This window comes from Helicoverpa zea, chromosome 11 (genome assembly GCF_022581195.2).
Source record: "Helicoverpa zea isolate HzStark_Cry1AcR chromosome 11, ilHelZeax1.1, whole genome shotgun sequence".
NCBI lineage: Eukaryota > Metazoa > Arthropoda > Insecta > Lepidoptera > Noctuidae > Helicoverpa > Helicoverpa zea.
This window is the reverse complement of record NC_061462.1, coordinates 3,845,669-3,869,080: the sequence shown is the minus strand read 5'-3', so window position 1 is coordinate 3,869,080 and position 23,412 is coordinate 3,845,669. Positions and strand designations below refer to the sequence as shown.

At 36.1% G+C, this 23,412-nt stretch overlaps 1 protein-coding gene across 1 annotated transcript in view; it reads left to right on the top strand.

Moving 5' to 3' along the window:
* LOC124634645 (suppressor of lurcher protein 1-like) overlaps positions 1–22,901 on the top strand; it is a 90,270-nt gene extending 67,369 nt beyond the window's left edge. Inside the window, exons 4-14 of the mRNA XM_047170305.1 lie at positions 12,351–12,580; positions 13,614–13,770; positions 14,183–14,242; positions 14,309–14,397; positions 14,969–15,088; positions 15,905–15,976; positions 17,653–17,839; positions 18,187–18,377; positions 19,670–19,877; positions 20,237–20,472; positions 22,774–22,901. Of these exons, the coding sequence (XP_047026261.1) occupies positions 12,351–12,580; positions 13,614–13,770; positions 14,183–14,242; positions 14,309–14,397; positions 14,969–15,088; positions 15,905–15,976; positions 17,653–17,839; positions 18,187–18,377; positions 19,670–19,877; positions 20,237–20,472; positions 22,774–22,844 (1,621 nt within the window). The 3' untranslated portion in view covers positions 22,845–22,901. The remainder of the gene's footprint in view (positions 1–12,350; positions 12,581–13,613; positions 13,771–14,182; positions 14,243–14,308; positions 14,398–14,968; positions 15,089–15,904; positions 15,977–17,652; positions 17,840–18,186; positions 18,378–19,669; positions 19,878–20,236; positions 20,473–22,773) is intronic.
* The last annotated feature ends 511 nt before the right edge of the window (positions 22,902–23,412 follow it).

The following is a 23,412-nucleotide window of genomic DNA, read 5'->3' as shown; positions in this document are numbered from 1 at the left end:
ATCGCAATAGATAGAAATAAAAGGTAATTTGCAAGGTTTTCGAAATCACTATGTACATAATACCGGACTTTAACCACTTCGCTGTTCACGTTGCAGGCACAATGTTTAAACAATCGGTGTAGGTACATGAGCCATGTGACAGAGTGCGATAGGGAAGTTGTTAAAACATAATCAATAACAAGATAGAGGATACAATAGCTGTAATAATAGGTACCTAAAACATAATACACAAAGTAATTATTATGTATGAAGTACCTATGGAAGAAGAAAACATGTTGCGCCAACACACTTACAGTTTTGAGCTGTGTAATACAGCGGACAATGCGTAGAAGCCCATATTAATATAATGAAATATGCATATGGCAGTGTGTGATACATCAAACGTTGTTTTACGTCCGAATGTTGGCCTCAAATTAACTTGGTTTTGTTTTTGATCGCCCCTATTTGGTTTACGGCGAATTCTTTCAGGATTAGAATGTTAAATGGTTACGTGAAGTTATTTCCAACTTCCATGTTTAGGTTGTTTACATCAGAATAGGTATATTTGGCAGAATATTTATATTCATTAATCATTCTATTGTCTTCAAATCATTCCCGTTTTCGTAATTAAGTTAAATCATATATAGGGTAAAAAGATAGCCTTAATTTTTTTTCATTAACAAAAATACAAAATCAAACAGTATATTCCCCCAATTAGACAAAAAAAAAACAATGTCATCATGATTTTTAGCAAAAAATTCAAATATGGGCGCATCCACGTTAATTTAGCGATGCTCGCTTGTTTCGCCATGTCATGCTGATTTATTCAACGCTAAAAGTGTTGTAAACAGATACGGAATAAAACCACGAATTGAATTTTCGATTTGAATTTTTTTTTACTCGTTAATTAAAAATGGCTGCACTAAAATTGTTTCGTGTCGGTCGGCTTTGTTTTTTGTTATTTCAGCCTTAATTGTGAATATTTTGGGTTTAGTGCAAAGCATGATTTTAGGTTTGATTACTGATTTTGGCAGATCGATTTATATTGGTAGGCCAATTTATATTCGATTATATTTTTCGATTTATATTGACATATTAATGTTCGTTACTTTTCCTTAGGAGATGGTATTAAGTTTAAAATACGTCACGAGAATAAGATGTAGGTACAAGTAAATTAAATGTGGGTGTAACAATTACACGTAGATAGAGCTTAACCTATGGAGCAAATTAAGATTTAAGTACTCTATGTTTATTAATTTCATACTTACTACTTACAAAATATAAGGATTTATTTTGCCCTTCACAGAAAATAATGTTGAAGACATTAGTAAATTGTACGGGTATCTATTAAGTTTTCCCCTAGAGATATCCCATGTTTACCCTTACCCTAATGAAGAGAAAACCAGTAGTACCCATTTAATTACTAAACAATTAACGGTCCCTAGAGCATAACCGAACAAGTTTGGTGTGAAATATGAAATTAGTACTACAGTATTACGGGTCATATCGATATGTACTGTACAAAATTCATTATAACTATTGCTTCGAACAAATATGTTTTTGACTCAAAATTCTGGATTCGATGGATAATATCGAATTTTAGGTACGGTAGACTGCACATCAGTGGTAACTGTCATGCACCTTAACTCAATAGTAATAAGTACGATTTTCCTATAAAATTGTTACCACTGACCTGACGTTGACTGTACCTACTTTTGTAGCTATTTGGTTGAAGCAAAAAGTTGTGGGAATTCTTCTGTGTGGGTGCATATGAAATGTTTGAATTAGGAAGTGTTACATCATTTGTTTTTATGTGTTAAAAACCAGTTTATAATTTGACTTATGTAAATGTGAATACTATTTATAGAAAGGTATGTGTATAATATAAAACGTACTAGGTAAAGTGCTAAATAATATTTAGCTAGCGTATTCTCTAATCCCACCCAAAACAAAAATGTGAAAGACTGCCAAGTTCGATAATATGGGAATGCTTTGCCTATAAAAGAAGTGAGATCTGAATAAGTACCAAGTTCCATACACATACCTCAGTTAAAAATAGTTACTTTTTATGATGTTACTTGGCAAGTTTTCATACACCTTGTTATAAACCTACTAAACGCAATGAATCAAGTATTTAATTTTCTATTAAAACTTGCCAAGTAATCATCATTAAAAAGTAACTATTTTTAACTGAGGTATGTGTATGGAACTTGGTACTTATTCAGATCTCACTTCTTTTATAGGCAAAGCATTCCCATATTATCGAACTTGGCAGTCTTTCACATTTTTGTTTTGGGTGGGATTTCATTTATTTTTGTAAGGTTGTTTATTTTATTTTTTTCTTATGATGAAGTTAGTTAAAGAAATGTCTCATTTATACTATCTTTTAGATTTTTTAATATGCACTATGTTTCTTACAAAGAAATGAACTAGATTAACTATGACTAGATTTACCAACTGACTGACATGACATGTTATCATATATTATGTTCGTGGATCAAAGTTACACATTCGTTATTTTCTAAAGTGATTCACACTTGGCCGTTTTCAGATTTTTACTTTACTTTGACTAAATACAAACCTTTGAACCATTCGAAGATATATTATATAAATATAGATAAATTTAGTTCGTTTTAGTTCCTTAGGGGTATAAATTTACACCGGGTATAAAACACCTTCATTATTTTGAAACCGACTCACACTTGGCCATTTTCAGATTTTTTCCTTTACCTTGACATAAAGACCTACCTCCATGCCAAATTTCAAGTCAATACGACCATTGGAAGTGGTCTAGGTTTTTGATGAGTGAGTCAGTCAGTGAGTGTATAGTAAAAATAGCGATTTTCTGACGTCAATATCTCAAGACCTACAATAGGTATATTAATGAAATTTTGTATTTTAGATAAGTGAGGGGGTCTCAACAGATACTAGAAATTTGATATGCGTAAATAAAATAGATTTTGAGTTACAGGGGGGTCGAATTTGGCCCGAAATGGTTCGTGTAATATAACCCACGGCCGGTGTGTCGCCTTTTTTGCTCGAACTTGGCGGACACACTGCCGTGTGTCTAGATGTACTCCCCTTACGTACTCCTCTTATATACTCTCTTATGTACTCTCCCATGTACTCTCTTAAGTACTCTCCCATGTACTCTCTTATATACTTTCTTATGGACTCTCCCATGTACTCTCACTCTCTTATGTACTCCTCTTATATACTCTCCCATGTACTCTCTTATATACTTTCTTATGGACTCTCCCATGTACTCTCTTATATACTCTCTTATGTACTCTCCCATGTACTCTCTTATGTACTCTCCCATGTACTCTCTTATGTACTCTCCCATCTACTCTCTTATATACTTTCTTATGGACTCTCCCATGTACTCTCTTATATACTCTCTTATGTACTCTCCCATGTACTCTCTTACGTACTCTCCCATGTACTCTCTTATATACTTTCTTATGGACTCTCCCATGTACTCTCTTATATACTCTCTTATGTACTCTCCCATGTACTCTCTTATGTACTCTCCCATGTACTCTCTTATGTACTCTCCCATGTACTCTCTTAAGTACTCTCCCATGTACTCTCTTATATACTTTCTTATGGACTCTCCCATGTACTCTCTTATATACTCTCTTATGTACTCTCCCATGTACTCTCTTATGTACTCACCCATGTACTCTCTTATGTACTCTCCCATGTACTCTCTTATGTACTCTCCCATGTACTCTCTTATATACTTTCTTATGGACTCTCCCATGTACTCTCTTATATACTCTCCTATGTACTCTCCCATGTACTCTCTTATGTACTCTCCCATGTACTCTCTTATATACTTTCTTATGGACTCTCCCATGTACTCTCTTATATACTCTCTTATGTACTCTCCCATGTACTCTCTTATGTACTCTCCTATGTACTCCCTTATGTACTCTCCCATGTACTCTCTTATGTACTCTCCCATTTACTCTCTTATATACTTTCTTATGGACTCTCCCATGTACTCTCTTATATACTCTCTTATGTACTCTCCCATGTACTCTCTTATGTACTCTCCCATGTACTCTCTTATGTACTCTCCCATGTACTCTCTTATATACTTTCTTATGGACTCTCCCATGTACTCTCTTATATACTCTCTTATGTACTCTCCCATGTACTCTCTTATGTACTCCTCTTATGTACTCTCCCATGTACTCTCTTATATACTTTCTTATGGATATATTTATGATATATGGATATATTATATACTTTCTTATGGATATATATTGATGATATATTTATGATATATTTATTACGTGCCGCCCCCGCGCCCGCATCACCCGCGCCGCCCGTGTCTGCCGCGCAGGGCAGTGCGCCCTCACCGCCCCCGCGCCCGCACCACCCGCGCCACCTGTGCCGCCGATAGCGCTGTGCTACTCGCACAGTCACTGCGCGCTGCTCACACATCACAACGCGGGAGTATTCAACGACGGCGAGACGCAACGCGACTTACGCGACGCTTGCACGCTACTGCCTTACTGCTTGCACACTCACTGCGCACTGCTTACACACTGACGCTTTGTTTACATTTGCGCGCGAACCTTATTATCTTATTACATTATTTCAACGCTTTATTGCATAATTCAAAATGAATTGTTCTGCATGCTGTAACAGCATTGCCGATAATGAGGGCCACCTCTGTTGCATGTATGACCATTGTGGTAAGCTTTTCCATCTGATATGCATTGGAAAAATAAATATAGATACTGACGAAAAACATTCATGGGTCTGCCCCGACTGTCGCTGCGCCAAAAAAAGAGGTGGAGATAATAGTTTCACCCCTGTTGGTACTAATCATATGGACCCAAATGTAACTCTGAGAAGGAAAACGACGCAAATTGCGCTCAATAATAGTTCCTACATTGAGTCTGATATTGAGAATAATGATCCGACTATAACTATGTCTGCTCTGCGTTCTGAGATGGCAACCTTGAAAGATTTATTAACCAGAGCGTTATCCGTGATTAGCAGTCATGAATTAAAATTGGAAAGGTATGCTGTTCAGGTAGAGCAACTAAACATTAGACTTGAGAAATATGAAAAGTCAGGAATGTATGTAGAAGCAGCGAGAGAAATACATCCCGAATCTACGTTAATGTGCCCACCTCCTAATCCTGTTAAGAAACAAATAAATAATGTGCAGAGAATGTCTACCCAAAAGACAGAAGACTCAGTTCAACAAACCAACTTAAAAATCACACAGCCTAGTACATCTGAACAAAAGGCATTACAAACATCTGAAACAGTGTACCAGCAAAGTCAAGCAATGCCTGCCGCCGAACAGAGTGGTGGTATTAAAAGTAATATAGAACTGACTACCACTGTACCTCTAGAAGCTGTTGATGATGAGTGGACTTTGGTTAAGAAAAGAAGCCACCGACGCAAAGCGCCTTTATGCGGAACTGCTGATCCTAACTTAATCAGTTTGAAAGCCGTGGAAGCCCGTAAATACATCCATTTATGGAACATGGCTTCAGGTCTCGAGGAAGTGCGCCAATATCTTGAGCAACTTTGTCCGACGGCCACGATACAAGAGATTGCAACGCGTGGAGACTACAAGTCCTATAAAATCAGCGTCCCAATTCAGCATTACGACGACTGTTTTTCCATCAACGTCTGGCCAGTCAATGCTAGAATTAAACCCTGGGTAAACCACAGGAAAATAGTCCATCCCACGGGATCCAATAACGGCGCAATAGTGCCGATAGCACCCAACCAGCTGCAGTCCTTTCGTGGCTCCCGAGGCACAGCACAAAAAGAGAGTCGCATCAACGCTTTTTACCAGAATGTTCGAGGTCTAAAAACCAAGCTCTCAATGTGGCGCAACAACCTAGCCATCTCAGATTACAACCTCGTCGCTGTTACCGAAACATTCTTGGACTCTTCTGTTCTGAATCCTGAACTTGAAAGCGGTGACTGGAGTATTTTGCGCCGTGATAGAAGTACACCGTGTGGAGGTGTCTTGCTCGCAGCGCGACCACCTATTGTGCTACGTAGAAAACAGGAGTATGAGACCGACTGTGGTGAGGATCTGTGGGCATCTTTCACCTGGCGGGGCCATCCCTTTCTTACATGTGTTGTGTACATAAAACCTAGTGCTAAGGATGAAGACTACATGCGTTGGTTCTGTAAAGTCGAAAGTTTTATAAACAATTATAAAGGGTCGGTCATTATTATGGGTGACATTAATCTGAATAGTGCTTCAACTTATGTTAAAAATTACTATTGTTATTTTGTATATTTCTGTGCCTTAAGTGATAAAAATCTAATATTTAATAGTCATGGTGGTATGTTAGATGTTATATTAGTCCGGGATGGATCCCTAGATGCCGTAGTTAGCAGTGTAGATGGACTTGTGCCACCTGACGCGTACCATCCACCACTAAATGTGGAAATGCAGGTCGAATCAGCTCACGGATCAGATGTTATTGAACCCAGTAACATAAATCCAGCCACAGACTGGAACTTTAACAAATGTGACCTTATGAAACTTTACGAATCCCTCTCTGAAGTTTCTTGGGAAGCAGTACTAGATTCAAATGACATTGGAAGTGCTGTAAGTACATTTTATAATTACATTTATAGCATTTTTGATGAATGCATACCCAAAAAACATCGTACCAAATCCGCTAGTAAAAGATATCCTGTTTGGTTTACTTCAGATATAATAGATGATATCAAACTAAAACGAACACTACATGCAAAATGGAAACGTTCCAATAGTCCCGATGATTATAACAGTTTTGCGGATCTTAGGAATTCACTAAAGCATCGTACAGCAGAAGCGTATACATCATACATGAAACGCGTAGAAAATAATATTAAAATCAACCCTCTTGAGTTCTGGCAATACGTTAACAGTTTACGTTCTAAAGGCGGGTTTGAACCTAGTATTACCTACAATGGTGAATGTTTTTCAGGACCAGCAGCTGCTGAAGCGTTTGCCAATTTTTTTTGAAAGCGTATTTCTGCCCGATATTCCAGTATTAAATGCAGAATGTGTACATAGTCACGAAATTAATCTAAACAGCAATTACATAAATATTTTTCAATTTACTCTTGATGATGTTGAATACGGTATAAACAAATTAAAACCTAAAAGTTCAACAGGACCGGACAGTATTCCGGCTTTTCTATTGAAGCAATTCAAAGACCAATTTTCTGTTCCCTTATGTCACATATTCAATTTATCTTTAAGAGAAGGAATATATCCCTATCACTGGAAAATCTCACGAGTTACACCAATACCTAAGACTACCAATAAATCAGCTGTCGAAGGTTTTCGACCAATAGCCATATTGTCATCTCCGGCCAAAATATTTGAAAATGTTCTTCACAAACTCATCTACTCGCAAGTAGAAAAATACTTAAGCAATAACCAGCATGGTTTTAGATGCAAGAGGTCTGTCAATACCAACCTACTGACGATAACCGAGTACATATCAAAGCATCTTGATAACAAACGCCAGGTAGATGTACTGTACTTTGATTTTTGTAAAGCCTTCGACAGGGTCAACAATGATATCTTGCTGCAGAAACTCAGCGCCATCGGATTCTGTCCAAATTTACTCCGACTGCTAGCTGACTACCTCCGTGACCGTCAACAATTTGTAAGGTTAGGTGTTTATGATTCACGTCCATACCATACACGTTCTGGGGTCAGTCAAGGGTCAATACTCGGGCCTCTACTTTTCCTGATTATGGTCAACGACTTACCAGCTGTTACCAAATTCGCGGAGTGTCTTCTTTACGCAGATGACCTCAAGCTTTACTGCGCTATTGACTCCCTGTCGGACTGTGAAGCTATGCAAAGTGACATAAATGCCATAAATGAATGGGCATTGCAGAACAAAATGGATTTTAATTTATCCAAATGCTGTGTAATGACTTTTGGTCGAATGCGACACCCAATTTACTTTGAATACACAATAAATAGCAATAAAATAACAAGATCAACCACCATGAAGGATCTGGGTGTCACATTTGACCAGAAGTTAACCTTTCATGATCATATCTCCACGATTGCCAAAGAATCTTTTAAAAGGCTAGGCTTTGTGCTCCGCACCGCTCGTGACTTCAATAGCAAGCATGTTATAAAACTCCTGTACAGCGCACTTGTGCGAACCAAACTCGAAGCCAGTTCCTCTGTATGGAATCCGCATGAAGCAAAGTATGCACTCCTTTTGGAAAAAGTGCAAAAAGCATTCTTGCGTTTTCTTTACAGGCGAACCTTCGGGTATTATCCATACCTCTATCCCACTAAGTTCCTCTTAGGATGTTTAGGATATAATATGTTGACAGCGAGGCGAGCATGTGACCAGGTAGGAGTTATGATTAAAATTTGCAAAGGTCTGATCGATGCATCTGATATCCATAATGAGCTGGTTCGACTGTACACACCGGATAATTTCCTCCGCTGCAGAAAGCATCGTTTGCTGGACGTGCCTTCATGTCGGACCGCAGCCCGTGCTGCGTCTCCCGTACCGCGTGTGTTGAGCACAATAAATAAGCTTGTGGAAGCCAACCCGGACTGCGATCTTTTTGAGGACAAATTTACCCACATAATGTCTTTGTGTTTACAATTTTGCGAAAGTTATACCATTTAATTGTTACTTGGTTATTCTAAAGTTTTATTTCATGTTTATTATATGTCTAATATTAAGTTTTCTTTGCAAGGAATATTAATGTCTGAATTAAATAGTATTTACCTAATTGTTACTTAGTTATTGTAAAGTTTTATGTTGTCTCATGTTGTTTGTAATTTTTTTTTTGTTGTATTATCTTTTTTTTTTTTTTTTTTTCTCAATTTTCTTTATTTTTAAGTTTCCTTTGTAAACTTCTCTGATTTATGTAACTGACTTTTGAAGTCGTGTAAATCAAACAAATAAATAAATAAAATGGACTCTCCCATGTACTCTCTTATATACTCTCTTATGTACTCTCCCAAGTACTCTCTTATGTACTCTCCCATGTACTCTCTTATGTACTCTCCCATGTACTCTCTTATGTACTCTCCCATGTACTCTCTTATGTACTCTCTTATGTACTCTCCCATGTACTCTCTTATGTACTCTCCCATGTACTCTCTTATATACTCTCCCATGTACTCTCTTATATACTTTCTTATGGACTCTCCCATGTACTCTCTTATATACTCTCCTATGTACTCTCCCATGTACTCTCTAATGTACTCTCCCATGTACTCTCTTATATACTTTCTTATGGACTCTCCCATGTACTCTCTTATATACTCTCTTATGTACTCTCCCATGTACTCTCTTATGTACTCTCCCATGTACTCTCTTATGTACTCTCCCATGTACTCTCTTATGTACTCTCCCATTTACTCTCTTATATACTTTCTTATGGACTCTCCCATGTACTCTCTTATATACTCTCTTATGTACTCTCCCATGTACTCTCTTATGTACTCTCCCATGTACTCTCTTATATACTTTCTTATGGACTCTCCCATGTACTCTCTTATATACTCTCTTATGTACTCTCCCATGTACTCTCTTATGTACTCCTCTTATGTACTCTCCCATGTACTCTCTTATATACTCTCTTATGTACTCTCTTATATACTCTCTTTTGTACTCTCTCATGTACTCTCTTATATACTCTCTTATGTACTCTCCCATGTAATCTCTTATGTACTCTCTAATATACTTTCTTATGTACTCTCCCATGTACTCTCTTATGTACTCTCCCATGAACTCTCTTATATACTTTCTTATGTACTCTCCCATGTACTCTCTTATATACTCTCTTATGTACTCCCCTCATGTACTCTCTTATAGACTCTCTTATGTATTCTCCCATGTACTCTCTTATATACTTTCTCATGTACTCTCCCATGTACTCTCTTATGTACTCCTCTTATGTACTCTCCCATGTACTCTCTTATATACTCTCTTATGTACTCTCTTATGTACTCTCTTATGTACTCTCTCATGTACTCTCTTATATACTCTCTTATGTACTCCTCTTATGTACTCTCCCATGTAATCTCTTATGTACTCTCTAATATACTTTCTTATGTACTCTCCCATGTACTCTCTTATGTACTCTCCCATGTACTCTCTTATATACTTTCTTATGTACTCTCCCATGTACTCTCTTATATACTCTCTTATGTACTCCCCTCATATACTCTCTCATGTATCCTCTTATGTACTCATCTTATGTACTTCCCTCATGTATTCTCTTATGTACTCTCTCATGTACCCACTTATGTACTCATCTTATGTACTCCCCTTATGTACTTCTCTTATATTCTATCTTATGTACTCATCTTATGTACTCCCCTCATGTATTCTCTTATGTACTCCTCGTATTTACTCTCTTATGTAGTCATCTTATGTAGTGGATGCATTTCAATGATAAATGCATTCGACTTTACTACTACTATAGCTGCAGCATTCAAAAAATAAACTTCATTCTTATTACAATCGCACACTAATTTGTATCACAACAAAGACTCTTAAACTAGTTAATATGCACACATTAAGTCGTACCATGTCCTTTTACTATGGAACAATGTACGTGAAAGTCGTGTACTGCCAGCAAAATAGCCATAAGAAGTCGCAGGCACGAGTTAGCCAACTTTACAATGTACCAGGATTTTAGAGTAAAGGGTGTTTTACAAAGTACTAAACGCTTTAGTGGCTAAAAGTCCGGCCATAGTATATTAGTGAAAGTTTCATGTTAAAAGTTGTACATCCCCTCTAAAGTAATGACATTTTACCCGCACTTAGTGAGTGGAAAATCTAGGGATATGATAACACAATTTGTGAGCTCCGCCCGTGTGATCCTGGGCTATAAATAGCATCCTCTATGTATGTATGTAAGAGTGCTAGAGGATTATATTAGGCTCACGGCACCGGTGCACAGATGTTGTAGGCTAAGCCTTAAAAGGGTTGCACTTTGGGATTCAAACTTTGAATTTTTAGTAGGAGATTTTAAAATCGTTGGTGATTTAAAATATCTCATTTCTTTTTTAGTCAGATAATTCATTCTCATCAAACATTAAGAGCATAAGTACTAAGTAAAATATGTAAGAAAATACCAACGCATAATAGAACTATTACTGTGGCTGTATATAAAACATTCGTCGTAATGTGTGTCATTTGTCTGTAGGTTTCCACTTGACCTGCATTGCCCAAGGGCTCTAATGAATCCCTTTATTACAGTTTCAGAATGTATGAAATGTTTTTGTTCAATTACTTCTCACATCCAATTCTGATTTAATATTAGTTACAAAAGGAGTGAGGAATATTGTAGAGAGAAGTAACGATATAAAAACATATTATGTACGTACATAGATAGTTGTCCGGATTTAAAACTATATATTCAGCGGTTAACTTGTAAAAGCGTATACAGGGTTATTGGAACACTAACAACCTCTCAGGACCATATTACTAATATCATAAACTAAAACTTTTGTTCTGTCTTTTAATAATTCTCAGATTTTAGTTCATGAAATTTTCACACAAAAATTAAAATAATTTAATTGTGCGCTTTAAAATTTACGAAGTCTATGCGAAGCAAAAGAAAGCGCTAGTTAAAAAAGACAGCGGAGGGGAGCGGGGCTCGGGTGGCGGGGGAGCGTTTGAACTTCACCTATTTACGACCGGCCGTCAGTCATTTTTATGCGCCCGCGTCGCGTCATACGTGTCCTTGTAGCAAATTTTATCTCTACAGCAAAATAGAGTTGAAATGTGTTAGATAGAACAATGAAATGTTGTAGGTTTGTTTTTGGCAAATGTACTATGTTTCATAAAAAGTCATAGAACAAAAGTTGCAGTTTATGATGTTAGTAATACAGTCCTGCAAGGTTGTTAGTGTGTTACCAATAACCCTGTATAGGAAAAAAAATAATTGTATTACTACAAAAAAGGTAAACGGACGTTAGTCATGTGTTTTTGGAAAATTCATACTACTTGTTCCTAGACCCGTGACGAACGTCTGTTTAACTTTTTTGTAGTAAGGACCTACGTTCATCTTTTGAACCTACTAATAAGCCTTCAAATCATTATTCATAATTAATATAGTTATCGGCACGAATCTTGAGCTCTGACCTACATCTGCGCAGAAGTGATTTATTAGCAAAGATCCAAACCCGAGTGACGGCTATGACGCGATGCACTGCGGGCCAATCACCGCTTTAGCCCGCTCCCGCGCCTCACTTCATACCACAAAAGGGACCCAATAAATTACATCTGCGCAGATATAGGTCAGAGCTCAAGATTCGTGCCGATAACTATACTTCACATAAAGTACAGAACACGTCATTTACCATAACATGTTCTTCCCACCAGATGCATTCGGGGCGACTACCTAAAGGTCTACTCCGAAGGAGGTGTTCACGGTCCCGGCCCTCCCGGGGTCAATGAGTACTCGGCCTGGTCCCGGGTCCTCTGCGGCAGCCGGGCTGATGCACCTCCAGCCTTATACTCCCATGGGCCCCTGCTGGTGCTGGAACTGCATACGGGACCTACAGCGACAAATGCTACTGGATTTGTTGGGAATTACAGGTTTATTGATAGAAGTAAGTAGTACCTATCTGATACGATAATACTTTTTGGATAACGTTTTGTTTCCGGGCCTAAATATAGGTATCCGTCAAGTTCTTATCATCTCTTATCTAAGACTAATTATAATTGGGATTAAGTTAATGAATCCCGTAATAACATACAGTAACAAGCAACAATTTTCCAGAAAATTGAAGCTGAATATTCAGTTTGTTTCTGTTACTGTTCATAAAATAAGATCAAAATTCAGTACTAACATTTCATGAAAGCGAACATAAACGAAGTCACAAAACACTCCAGTCAATAATAAATCATCTAATTTAAACACTTAAAACTTTACGCGTTGCCATAGAACAAAAATATACGTTATTAAACATCTCATTTTATTCGTAACTTCGTTTATTCGAACCATAAAGTTTTTACTCTGTGATCATTAATTCTTATTACAGTCAGTCTCGTCCTTGGCTACCCATCTGTCTGATCAGATCAGACTCTGCCCTGGTTACCTTAAATATATCAATTAATTTCGTCAGACACAATAGCTGGAGCGATGTTGGTATTACGAAAATTAATGAAAGAAGATTCAAAGGGTTTATGTATTTTATATAAAATATCTGGAGCTTCATTGTTGTAGCTTTTAAAATGATGCCATTAATCAAAACATTCTTTTAACGGTATTTAATTGATATACTAAATTCATGAATGAATTCATGCGGTACTATTTGTCCCAGAAATGTTATGGGCGTACGAGCATAGCTGAACTAGCCCTATGCATTCCATGATTGGCATTATGTTAATGTTAGTTTCGAAGAGCATCTAAACATCTATCTACATATATATATATACCCGCCATCCAAAATAATATCAACAAAGAAGAACTTTTTATCACACTTAAGCAAATACAAACAAAATTGACTCCATAAAGACACGTACAAAGAATTTAACAGCAAAACACGAAACAAACAAACATTTCACTCACGTAACAGATAGACTTCCATTCATCGATTTCTAAAGTTTTCCAATTTATAAAACTTGTATCTCGTTTCCTAGGAAATTTCGAGACAGACGGTGTACAAGTGGCTGAGACGTGGTGTGATTACGTGTTTCATTCTCAAGCAAACAGACCCGCGCATGGACGGTTGTATAGTCCTAGATACCCGTCAAGTTATCCCAGCAATGTGAGATGTACTTATCACTTTAGCGCAAGGTGAGTAGTTGAAAAGATATGAGTAGAATATTGGTGTGTAGTGTTGTGTTGATCATTTGTTGTGGTATCGTAATTTAACCATCATGTCAGTTCAAACTTCTATAAGAAAAATCAATCAAAATTTCAGAAAGTTCCATTTAAGTTAAAGCTTCGTTAAATCTATAGCTGACTCTTTCTTTGTCAACAAGAGAAAAAGTGTTGGCAATAGATTTGAAGAAGCTTTAATTTAAATGGATCTTTCTGCTACTGACGGTATGTGCAATGTAATGTGCAATTTTGAGCAGCAATAATGTTGATTTAAAAATTATAGTGACGTATGAATAAGTAGTCCTTAACTTTAAAATGTTTTGATACTTAATTGTATTCTTTTCACCAGATAATAATGCGTAACACAAAATTCTTCCTGTTTTAGGCAAAACGAGCGGATCAAGTTAGTTTTCGAAGAGTCATTCCTTCAAAAAGGCGACGAGAGGTATTAAGAAGTTCGCTTGAGTAAATGTCCTTTGCCTTTCGGTGTTATAACTTTTCCACTTTTCAGCTGCCTCAATCGCGCAGACATAATAAAAGTGTTCGATGGTAGAACTTCATCGAGTCCAGTGCTTGCCATGCTTTGTAATGAAGTTATAGGTATGTATTGTATTGACTTCTATGAAAAGAATTTGGTTTTTAGGGTTCCGTACCCAAAGGGTAAAACGGGGCCCTATTGTTTTCGCTCCTCTGTTCATCCGTCCGTCCGTCCGTCCGTCTGTCACCAGGCTGTATCTCATGAACCGTGATAGTTAGAGAGTTGAAATTTTCTGATGTATTTCTGTTGCCGCTATAACAGCAAATACTGAAAACTAGAATACAATAAATATTCTGGGGGGCTCCCATACATCAAACGTAATTTTTTTGCTCATTTTCTAAATAATGGTACGGAACCCTTCGTGTGCGATTCCGACTCGCACTTGGCCGGTTTTTTTATTTTGGTTGACTGTTTTCGACATGTGACTTTTTAAATTAGTAGTTTTATTTATAAATGGTAAAAAAAGTTTATTTGGAGGGCACAGGAATTCAATCTGTATTTATTTCACAAAAAAATATTATCTTATTTTTCTTTTGATACATGAAAAATGCATGTTCTATTTTACTTTAAGTTTTCCTTTGTATATTCTTGTAAAATATATATATTTTTTTGATAGTCTCTTGTGTTTTTCAGGTTATGAAATACTATCAACGGGACCAGACTTATTGGTACAGTTTACAGCCAACTCGAACATTCCTGGCCAAGGATTCAAAGCGAGATACCAGTTTCAAATGGAGGACGACCCAAACGCAGGTTTAGTAAGCATGTTATAGTAAATTGTACTCTCAGAAGATGTGAATAGGTTTGGACATTGAGGTTCAGGATTTGAGTTTAATTTCCTTATGTGAATTGGCTTCATGATATTCTTTATAAGTATGGCTAGTGCTAGCGAAGAATTAGTGTTATTAAGTATTTTGTTGCTGTAAAAATCACCAAGTGTGGCAAGTTATACAAGGTGTTGATTTGCATTTGTGCCATACTTCAGGAGGAGGACATAAAATACGTAAATAATCCATTTGAATTACAGTAGACGGGAAATAGCTAATATGCGCTACTTTTTTTGTCATTTTTATGTCGTAGTATTTCAGAAGTAACCCAATTTTATGAATGAAAATTATGAATGATCGTTGCGTATGCTTTGTGTTTGCGTTTGTTTGAGGGCGCAGCACGGTTTTAAGGCCAGTAACACACGCGCCAAGTTCAAAATACGGCTAGATGACATTGAGGGAATTCGGAAAAAAAAATAATAAAAAAAATTACCTGCCAATTTTTTTGTTGATTTGGGTCGAGAATCAGTAGCATAATTACGTCCTTGAATATGGCACGGATGCAAATCAACAGCTTGTATACTGAAGTACATTTTATACCAAGAATTTTGAAGTTGTTATTATCATATTTTTTTTGTTAGAACTTTGTTCACCAAACGAAATAACATCATTATTTTCACTTCAGTTTTTATTAAAAAATAATAAAGTCATTGTTTTTTTTCACAATAGCTTTTAGCGTTTCATTTTAAACTTGACACAATTTTACATAAAAAGTATACCATAATAATCTTCTTCTCACCAGATGGGGATATTAATAAGAAATCAAGTACTACGGAAGCAATATCCGGCTTAGGACCGGCCGTAAGCGCCGCAAGTAAGTACTTCGGATAATGTTGCCATCTCAAAACACAGCGTTTGCGTTTTTTGAAAACGAAATCACCTCATATATTATTTTGGAGTGCCATTTTTACGTAAGACTCTTCAGGGTGTTTAAAAATTTGTAGAATAGGTAATTTTAAATTCTGCGCTTAGGAGAGTCGATTTTTCGATAACATAATTTTTTTATGCTTTTGGAGAATAACCTCTTTTCTAAATGAAGGCACAAAGTAACAGGTGTACCTTATGTAAGTATATTTACAATTTCGTGTATCTACATCCTCATACTCTAAAAGCATTTTCGACTTAATATTGTAAAGACAAAATCAAGTAAAATCAATTTTAAAAACGCCATCCTCAGTTCTAAAAATTATTTGATCTATTCAATTACCAACCACGAGTCCACGACATTGACTGACAAGCATGACATGCAGATATGACAAATTATATCGACCTATCAATCGTGGATTAGCACGTCATTAGTTCAGTTTCGATTAAAGGATTTCTATAGTTCGGCCATTCAGAGAATGCGTTCCTGACACGTCGCGATTGAACTGACGACGTAACTTTGCAATGGCGTTGCAGTTACGATAAAAATATTTTTGCTGGTTGTTTACCGTTTTAACAATTGAGGAGCATTAAAACAACATTATTATATCAATAATCAATGAATGTTATTACGTCGTCAGTTCAATCGCGACGTGTCAGGAACGCATTCTCTGAATGGCCGAACTATAAAAGTGATCTATCTGTTGTTTTGCGATTAGGAATTACGGTTACGGTTAAACGCAAAACGGTTAGGATTATAAAAACCAGCAGATAGTGACGATTATTTGCTTCAGGATATCAAATAAGACATCTACAGAAATAAAAAAAGACAGTAGAGAAAAGCAATATGACAATATGAATATGAAGGATATATTGCAAAAATAAAAAATAAACAAGAAATACTGAACACTAAATGAAAATGTTCAGTAGTTAATGTTGTTTTATGATATTTTTTTCTACATATTGGTCTTCTTAGTCGGTCAGTGAACAATTTCATGCTACTGTTAAGTAGTTCATTAGCAATAAGTAAGCTCTAAGCTAAGTAGCATACTTAGCAATACAAAAAAACACGATTCAATGACTTCCTAGAGGTGCAGCTAAATCTTCCATTGAGCTTATCTCAAATATGTTTGGTTCATAGAATCGTGCCAAATTGCTTGAGAATTTATTAATCTGAAGGCTCCCGCCTTCGCCGTATAAAATTTATTTTACCTATTTTACAAGAGGATGAGGATTTTTCTCGGTTTCAGGATGAAACGGGCTTACATTTTATATGTTTCTGATGAAACTTATTTCTTAGTAGTTTGTGCAGGTGGGGTATTAAAGTGTGATAAAAAAAAATACACACATTTTACATAGAAAATCCTGGGTAAGTTTGTATATTCCCAAGTATTAGGTACTAAAGAAACCTCATAAATGCTATTATAGTTAAGGTTAAATATTCTATATTTTTGGTTCACAACCTCGAAAAAACGAAACCACCTGCTGAATTCACCCCAAACACACCTTTCGGCAAGACCAACAATTTATCACTCGATTCACAAACTCATATCACGCATGTTACGCAAATCTTCCATTCCATATGTTCTATAAGCCTTCCATTACTCACTGACACCTTAATTTCAGCGTCATCGTGCCATCAAGTATTCAGCAGTGATAAGAGCAAGACTGGGAAATTGACGTCGCCACTCTACCCGGCACCTTATCCTCAGAAAACGCAATGTCATTATGACTTCCTAGCTCGAGGCAGGGAGAGAGTCAGACTGGTTTTCGAAGACTTCAGCTTACAACGAATAACAGACAATATTATAGAGTAAGTATTTTGTGTGAAAATTCTTGGTAAGTTTTGTATTCGCTTAGTCCTTGAGGTGTTAAATTGGTGCCTACATTCAATAACAATAGATCTGTTTCCATTTTTGGCATCTCAAATATGAGCGCTGGCTCTGAAAATGTAAAACAGATTTTACTTTCTCAGATGTCTTTAAACAAAAATAACATAATTTTGATATCAAAGAATTTACCAAAACAGAAAACGTACATTGAAATAAAATATAGACCAAACCTAACACGATTACTCGAACAAAACAAAGTGGACAAGTACGAACAACGAAAACAAAGCACTCGAAGCGATATCGAATAAGCAAATTTACTTTGTTACAGTTGCGAGAGTATGGATTCTCTCGACGTATTTTTGTATGTAGATGGTCGACTTGAGAAGATGGCATCGTTTTGCGGCAACGATATACCGAGGCCAATAATGTCGAATGGACCCAAGTTATCTATCGAGTTCCGTGGAATATACTCATCGAGACATAGTCGAGGGTTTAAGATATCATACTCCTTTGTTGAAGGTATTTTTTTGTTTTTATCTTATCTTAATCCCGTATGTATGGTCATGCTTTTGCTTTATTGTGATTGATTGATATCAATTTGTATTAGTTCGGACTTGCGTTGCTCAGTTTGTTCCTTTGGGAAATATCACTCATGGCACTTCTTCTTCAAGTATAAACAAGTCAGAGAATGTCTTGAGTTATGTGTGACACATTTTTATTTATATGGTTTTTATTCTCATATGGCTTAGATGTTTTATACACCGTGACTTTTTAGTCGTCTTACAAAGGTGGTCCACTCAATCTATCCGACATAAAATACCACTAGACACGATTATTAATTTTATAGCCTTACTTAATTAAGATAGTAGGTGCAAAGAAAAATACTGAAAAAAAAACGTTAAAAACGTTAAAAAAACGTTTACGTATCAAACGGTAGAAAGTAGGTACCTTCCCAACGCGCCGCGCTCCATTGATACAAGATTCGGGCAGCGCTCACAACAGGGTGTTCTTATAATCTACGTCATGCATCATATTAATGAATTAATATTTATTTTTAAATTATTCAAATCTCATAATTTTTTTTTTTATATGACCGTTTACTAGTCATTGGATACATGAAGTGGGCTGCCGTTGTAAGACGACTAAAAAGTCACGGTGTATAATATTTATACCGTTAGTGTAGGTAAATATAGGACACATGAACATTTTTTTTTTAAACTACACCGTTATTTTTTAATCGAAGTGTTTTTTTTTAATTATAACGAAGAAATTAATCAGTCTAAGTTAACTACTAAGTTTAAGTTAATTACTTTCCATATTTTCATAGTTTTTGACTCTTTGGTTAGGAAAACAAAGATTTACTTGGCCAAATTCGTTTCTAAAACCACAATTTATTCTGAACCACATTTTGAGCGTGTTTGAAAATCTTTTGTCATTTCCACATCGGCATTCCGAGCACCTCGTATTCCTACGTCATCATTCCTGATGCGATCCGCACGTAATTCCTCACATTTTTCTGAGTGTTCGCATTTCTAACATGGTGACGATGCATTAATGCTTTTTTTTTCAACTACCACCTCTGCATTTTCTACTTTTATTTCACCTCCCTTTTTTGAAGCAACGAATTTCCTATTTTTTTGAATAGACAAAGTGTAATGTCAAAGCATGGCTCACAAAGAGGAGACAACTTTTTTTGCGCAAAACACAAGTTTTAAATTAATAACAGCAAAGTATCCATTCTCAAAAGCCCCAATTACACTAAAATGCCTTGGGCGCCAAAAAAACAAAAGTAAAAAGTTTTTGACTTTCAGATTACGGGATCGCAACGGGGAGCCAACTTTTAGAATTTCCATGTGCCTTCGTATTTAATAGCAGTGAAAGAGGCAGGGGGGTTGTGACGTCACCAAACCACCCTGGCCTCTATCCAAGGGACACAGAGTGCAATTACTTCTTCTACGGCAACGAAAACGAGAGAGTACATTTACATTTCACTTATTTCGACGTCGAAGGTGTGGTCCCGTAAGTAATTCATTTGAATACTATTAGGTTTAGAAGTCACCTATAAAGTAGGTTTTGTCGCCATTTGAGGTATGATGAGGGTTTTTTGAAGTCAGGATGGAGGATAAAAAAGTGTGCCTAATCCGTCGTGATCTGGGTCTGACGTGACATCAACTTAGTTTCAATTTCATTAAGTGTTTTTTTTTTGGGTTTCACGTACTAAAAATTATAGTGGAATCATCACTTTTAAAATGTATCACTTAACTTAACTTAAAAGGGCTAGTTCCTTTTACAGGGTCACCAGCAAAGTTTAAAAAAAATCACGGTACACCAAGCAATCTTCTCAACTAAATGATGTTTACCCATAAAAACCTTTCCAGATGTGAAGCTGTATCAGCGAGTGACTACGTCCAATTCTACAGTCAGATGATAGAATCACAAAGCCACAGGCACTGTGGTCAGTTAAAAGAGCTCCAAGTGACGTCACAGAAGAATTTCCTAAGGATCACTTTCAAGTCCAACGACAGACTTGATGCAACGGGCTTCAAAGCCAACTACTTATTTCTAAGAGACTCTGAAATGCATAGTATAACTATGCCCAATGCAATAGATAAAGGTTTGTATTTAATTTAAAAATATTGTATATTTACCGTATCATAAATAGTATGGCCTTGAAAAGGTAATTTGTCGGTACTTCTATGCTTAATCAAGCGAATTATAGCGTCCATAATTGTGTCGTGTGAGTGTGGGATCGGTGGCGTCTGTCTTAACACATAGCACCATTAATATCAAAAACATTTCCTTTTCCCTTACCCCAAAAATAGTCCCTGTGTACCTATTATTATGCCATCCATAATATTATTATTCCATCTATACTCCATGCTCAATTCCCTAGTGTATAATTATTAACTTAGTTTGCGAGTTTGCAATACAAACTTTCAACACTACGGTGTTCCTTTAGGATCTTCAGCGTCATTTCTTGGTCTTGTTTTTGTTATAGCGTATTTCGAATTTGCTTCTAAAGTTCAGATACCTTCGTTAGCAACCAGCTTAGTATCTAATTTAACATTAATGGAACTAGTTATATATTCCTCTCTCGCTAAACAAATTATTTTAGGGTACGAAAATTTAATATCCTTTGCAAAAGCCTTGAAATTATTTAACGGCAGTAAAAAGTGTCCCGAGTAAGTAATAATTTAGGATACTTTTAACAACTTTTTTACTGTTGTTTGAGTAACTGTTTAAACGTAGTTCGAAATTAGTTTAAATTTTTGAACATTATTTTTGCTAGAAAACACTTTGTTATTCAAATTATTTATATATATTATAATTTTACTTTTACTCATTCAATTGCTGACGCGGGTCGATAGTTCACGATCTAATTTAAGTCTGCGTGTTTCTGATTGGATCTCAAAATCTACTATACCAAGTTGAAGTCCATTCCTCTAAAACCTCTAATCTGATGACGGCCGACCACTAGCACGTGTAATCTGTCTCTCGAAAGCTATGAGCTTTTCCATTCCATTCAAATCGTGTCCATTGTGCTCCCGTCCCTCTAACAATGAAGACGAGTGTGGATTTACTTTGCAGACTAACAAGAGAATTTTAAAGAGCGAATTAAGTTCTGTATATCAACCAGTTTCGGGATAACACTGTTTTAGTGTTTCTTTTTTGGTATTTGTTTCAGACTTTGCGAGTGTTTTTCTCGTAATATGGTCTTTTGTAGCCTGGATTTCGTTTTTGATAACGTTTTATTACACTTAAAAAATATATCTTACAGTGCCAGAGTATGTACATGATCACTCCGTCTTTGAAAATAACAAAGTCAAGTATTAATTTCAAAATCCATGACGTGATGAAGTACCAAAATTGCAACTCATTTATTATTTCTACAAGAGACTACTATATTTTTTTTTTAATTAAAAAGAAATCACTTATTTTCCTTCTATTAATATTGTAATCTATTAAAATTGGAGGTGGCAGGGCTTATTAATTAATACGAGCAGAACTGAATACTCATCACAATCCCTGAGGCTTAGTCAAATCCTCTTTGTTACGGGTAAATGGGAGAGGATTAAAAGGATATAGAATGATTATTGCAAAATGAATTGGGGACACCCTACAACAAAACTGATGAATTTAGTCATGGAAACAGTGTAAGGTAATGGGTATTAAGATTTATGGTTCATGTTTCGGGAATTAAGTTATACAAGCTGTTGATTTGCATCCGTGCCATAGTCAAAGACGTAATTATGCTAATGATTCTCGACCCAAATCAATAAGAAAATTGGCACGAAAATTTTTGATTTTTTTTTTTCGGAAATTCGTCAATGCCACCTACCCGTTTTCAAACTCGGCGCGTGTGTTACTGGCCTCAAAACTGTGCTGCGCCCTCACACAAACGCAAACACAAAGCATTCGCAACGATCACTCATGAATTTCATTCATAAAATTGGATTATTTCTGAAATACTATGACATTACAATGACATAAAAAGCAGCGCATATTAAGTATTTCCCGTAAACTGTAATTCCAATTGATTATTTACGTATTTTATGCCCTCCTCCTGAAGTATGGCACAAATGCAAATCAACACCTTGTATAGGAGATCGCAAAATTTTAGGGGGCTGGTAGTTGAATCCGATTTAGAATCTGTATAGCGATGAATACTAGTACACACTTAAGAACGATCAGAATGATATTGGACTCCAAATTACCTTTGAAATAAATACTATCCTGGTCAACTATTGCAATGTGCGAGAATACTAAACTCATGTTAATGACGAGCAATTGATTTTTTTAGCACCGGCGATGAGGTCATGAAAGATTTTAAATTTAAATTGGAATACACTGGTGCTAACATTAAATTGTGCCATTGTTTGTAGAATATTCTAATTATATTTTTCTTTTGTTTCAGGTGTAACGTGTTACACGGAAAAATTACTAATATTTGTATGTCTGTGCAAAGCCCTTTGGAATAATAGATAATGATAATTTTATGTGCTAAATGAGAGAAATTATGGAATAAAACTATCTGTGTTACTATAAAGAGTTTTAATTTTACCAATATTGACGAAAATAGTTGATATTTAATATCGTATCTTAACTGGTTTATTGAGGTCACGTATACGATGATTTATAGTAACTATATGCTGAAATCTTTGATTGAAAATTTTTCACATAGGTAAACTATAGAGAGTATTTTACGTGATGGTTTTATTTAAATTATATTCAAATAGGTACTTACGATCTACTACATTTGTCATTAAAATGTTCAACTGACCGTAGTCTATCGTCTCAAATGATTGCTGTAAGGGTCTCAAGGGTACCGGACGTGCGAATCGATATGTGACATACAAACATAAACTGGGGTCAAAAAAGAACAGAATTTACATTCAAGTCACGTACAGATCGAAAGATCAAAGTTTAACTTGACGATTTTAAGACCTTTTGGTAAAACCCAGTTGTATATTTTTGTGAGAGATTTTTTTTCCAGGTTTTTTAGGGTTCCGTACCTAAAGGGTAAGACGAGACCCTATATTATTTTCGCTCCTCT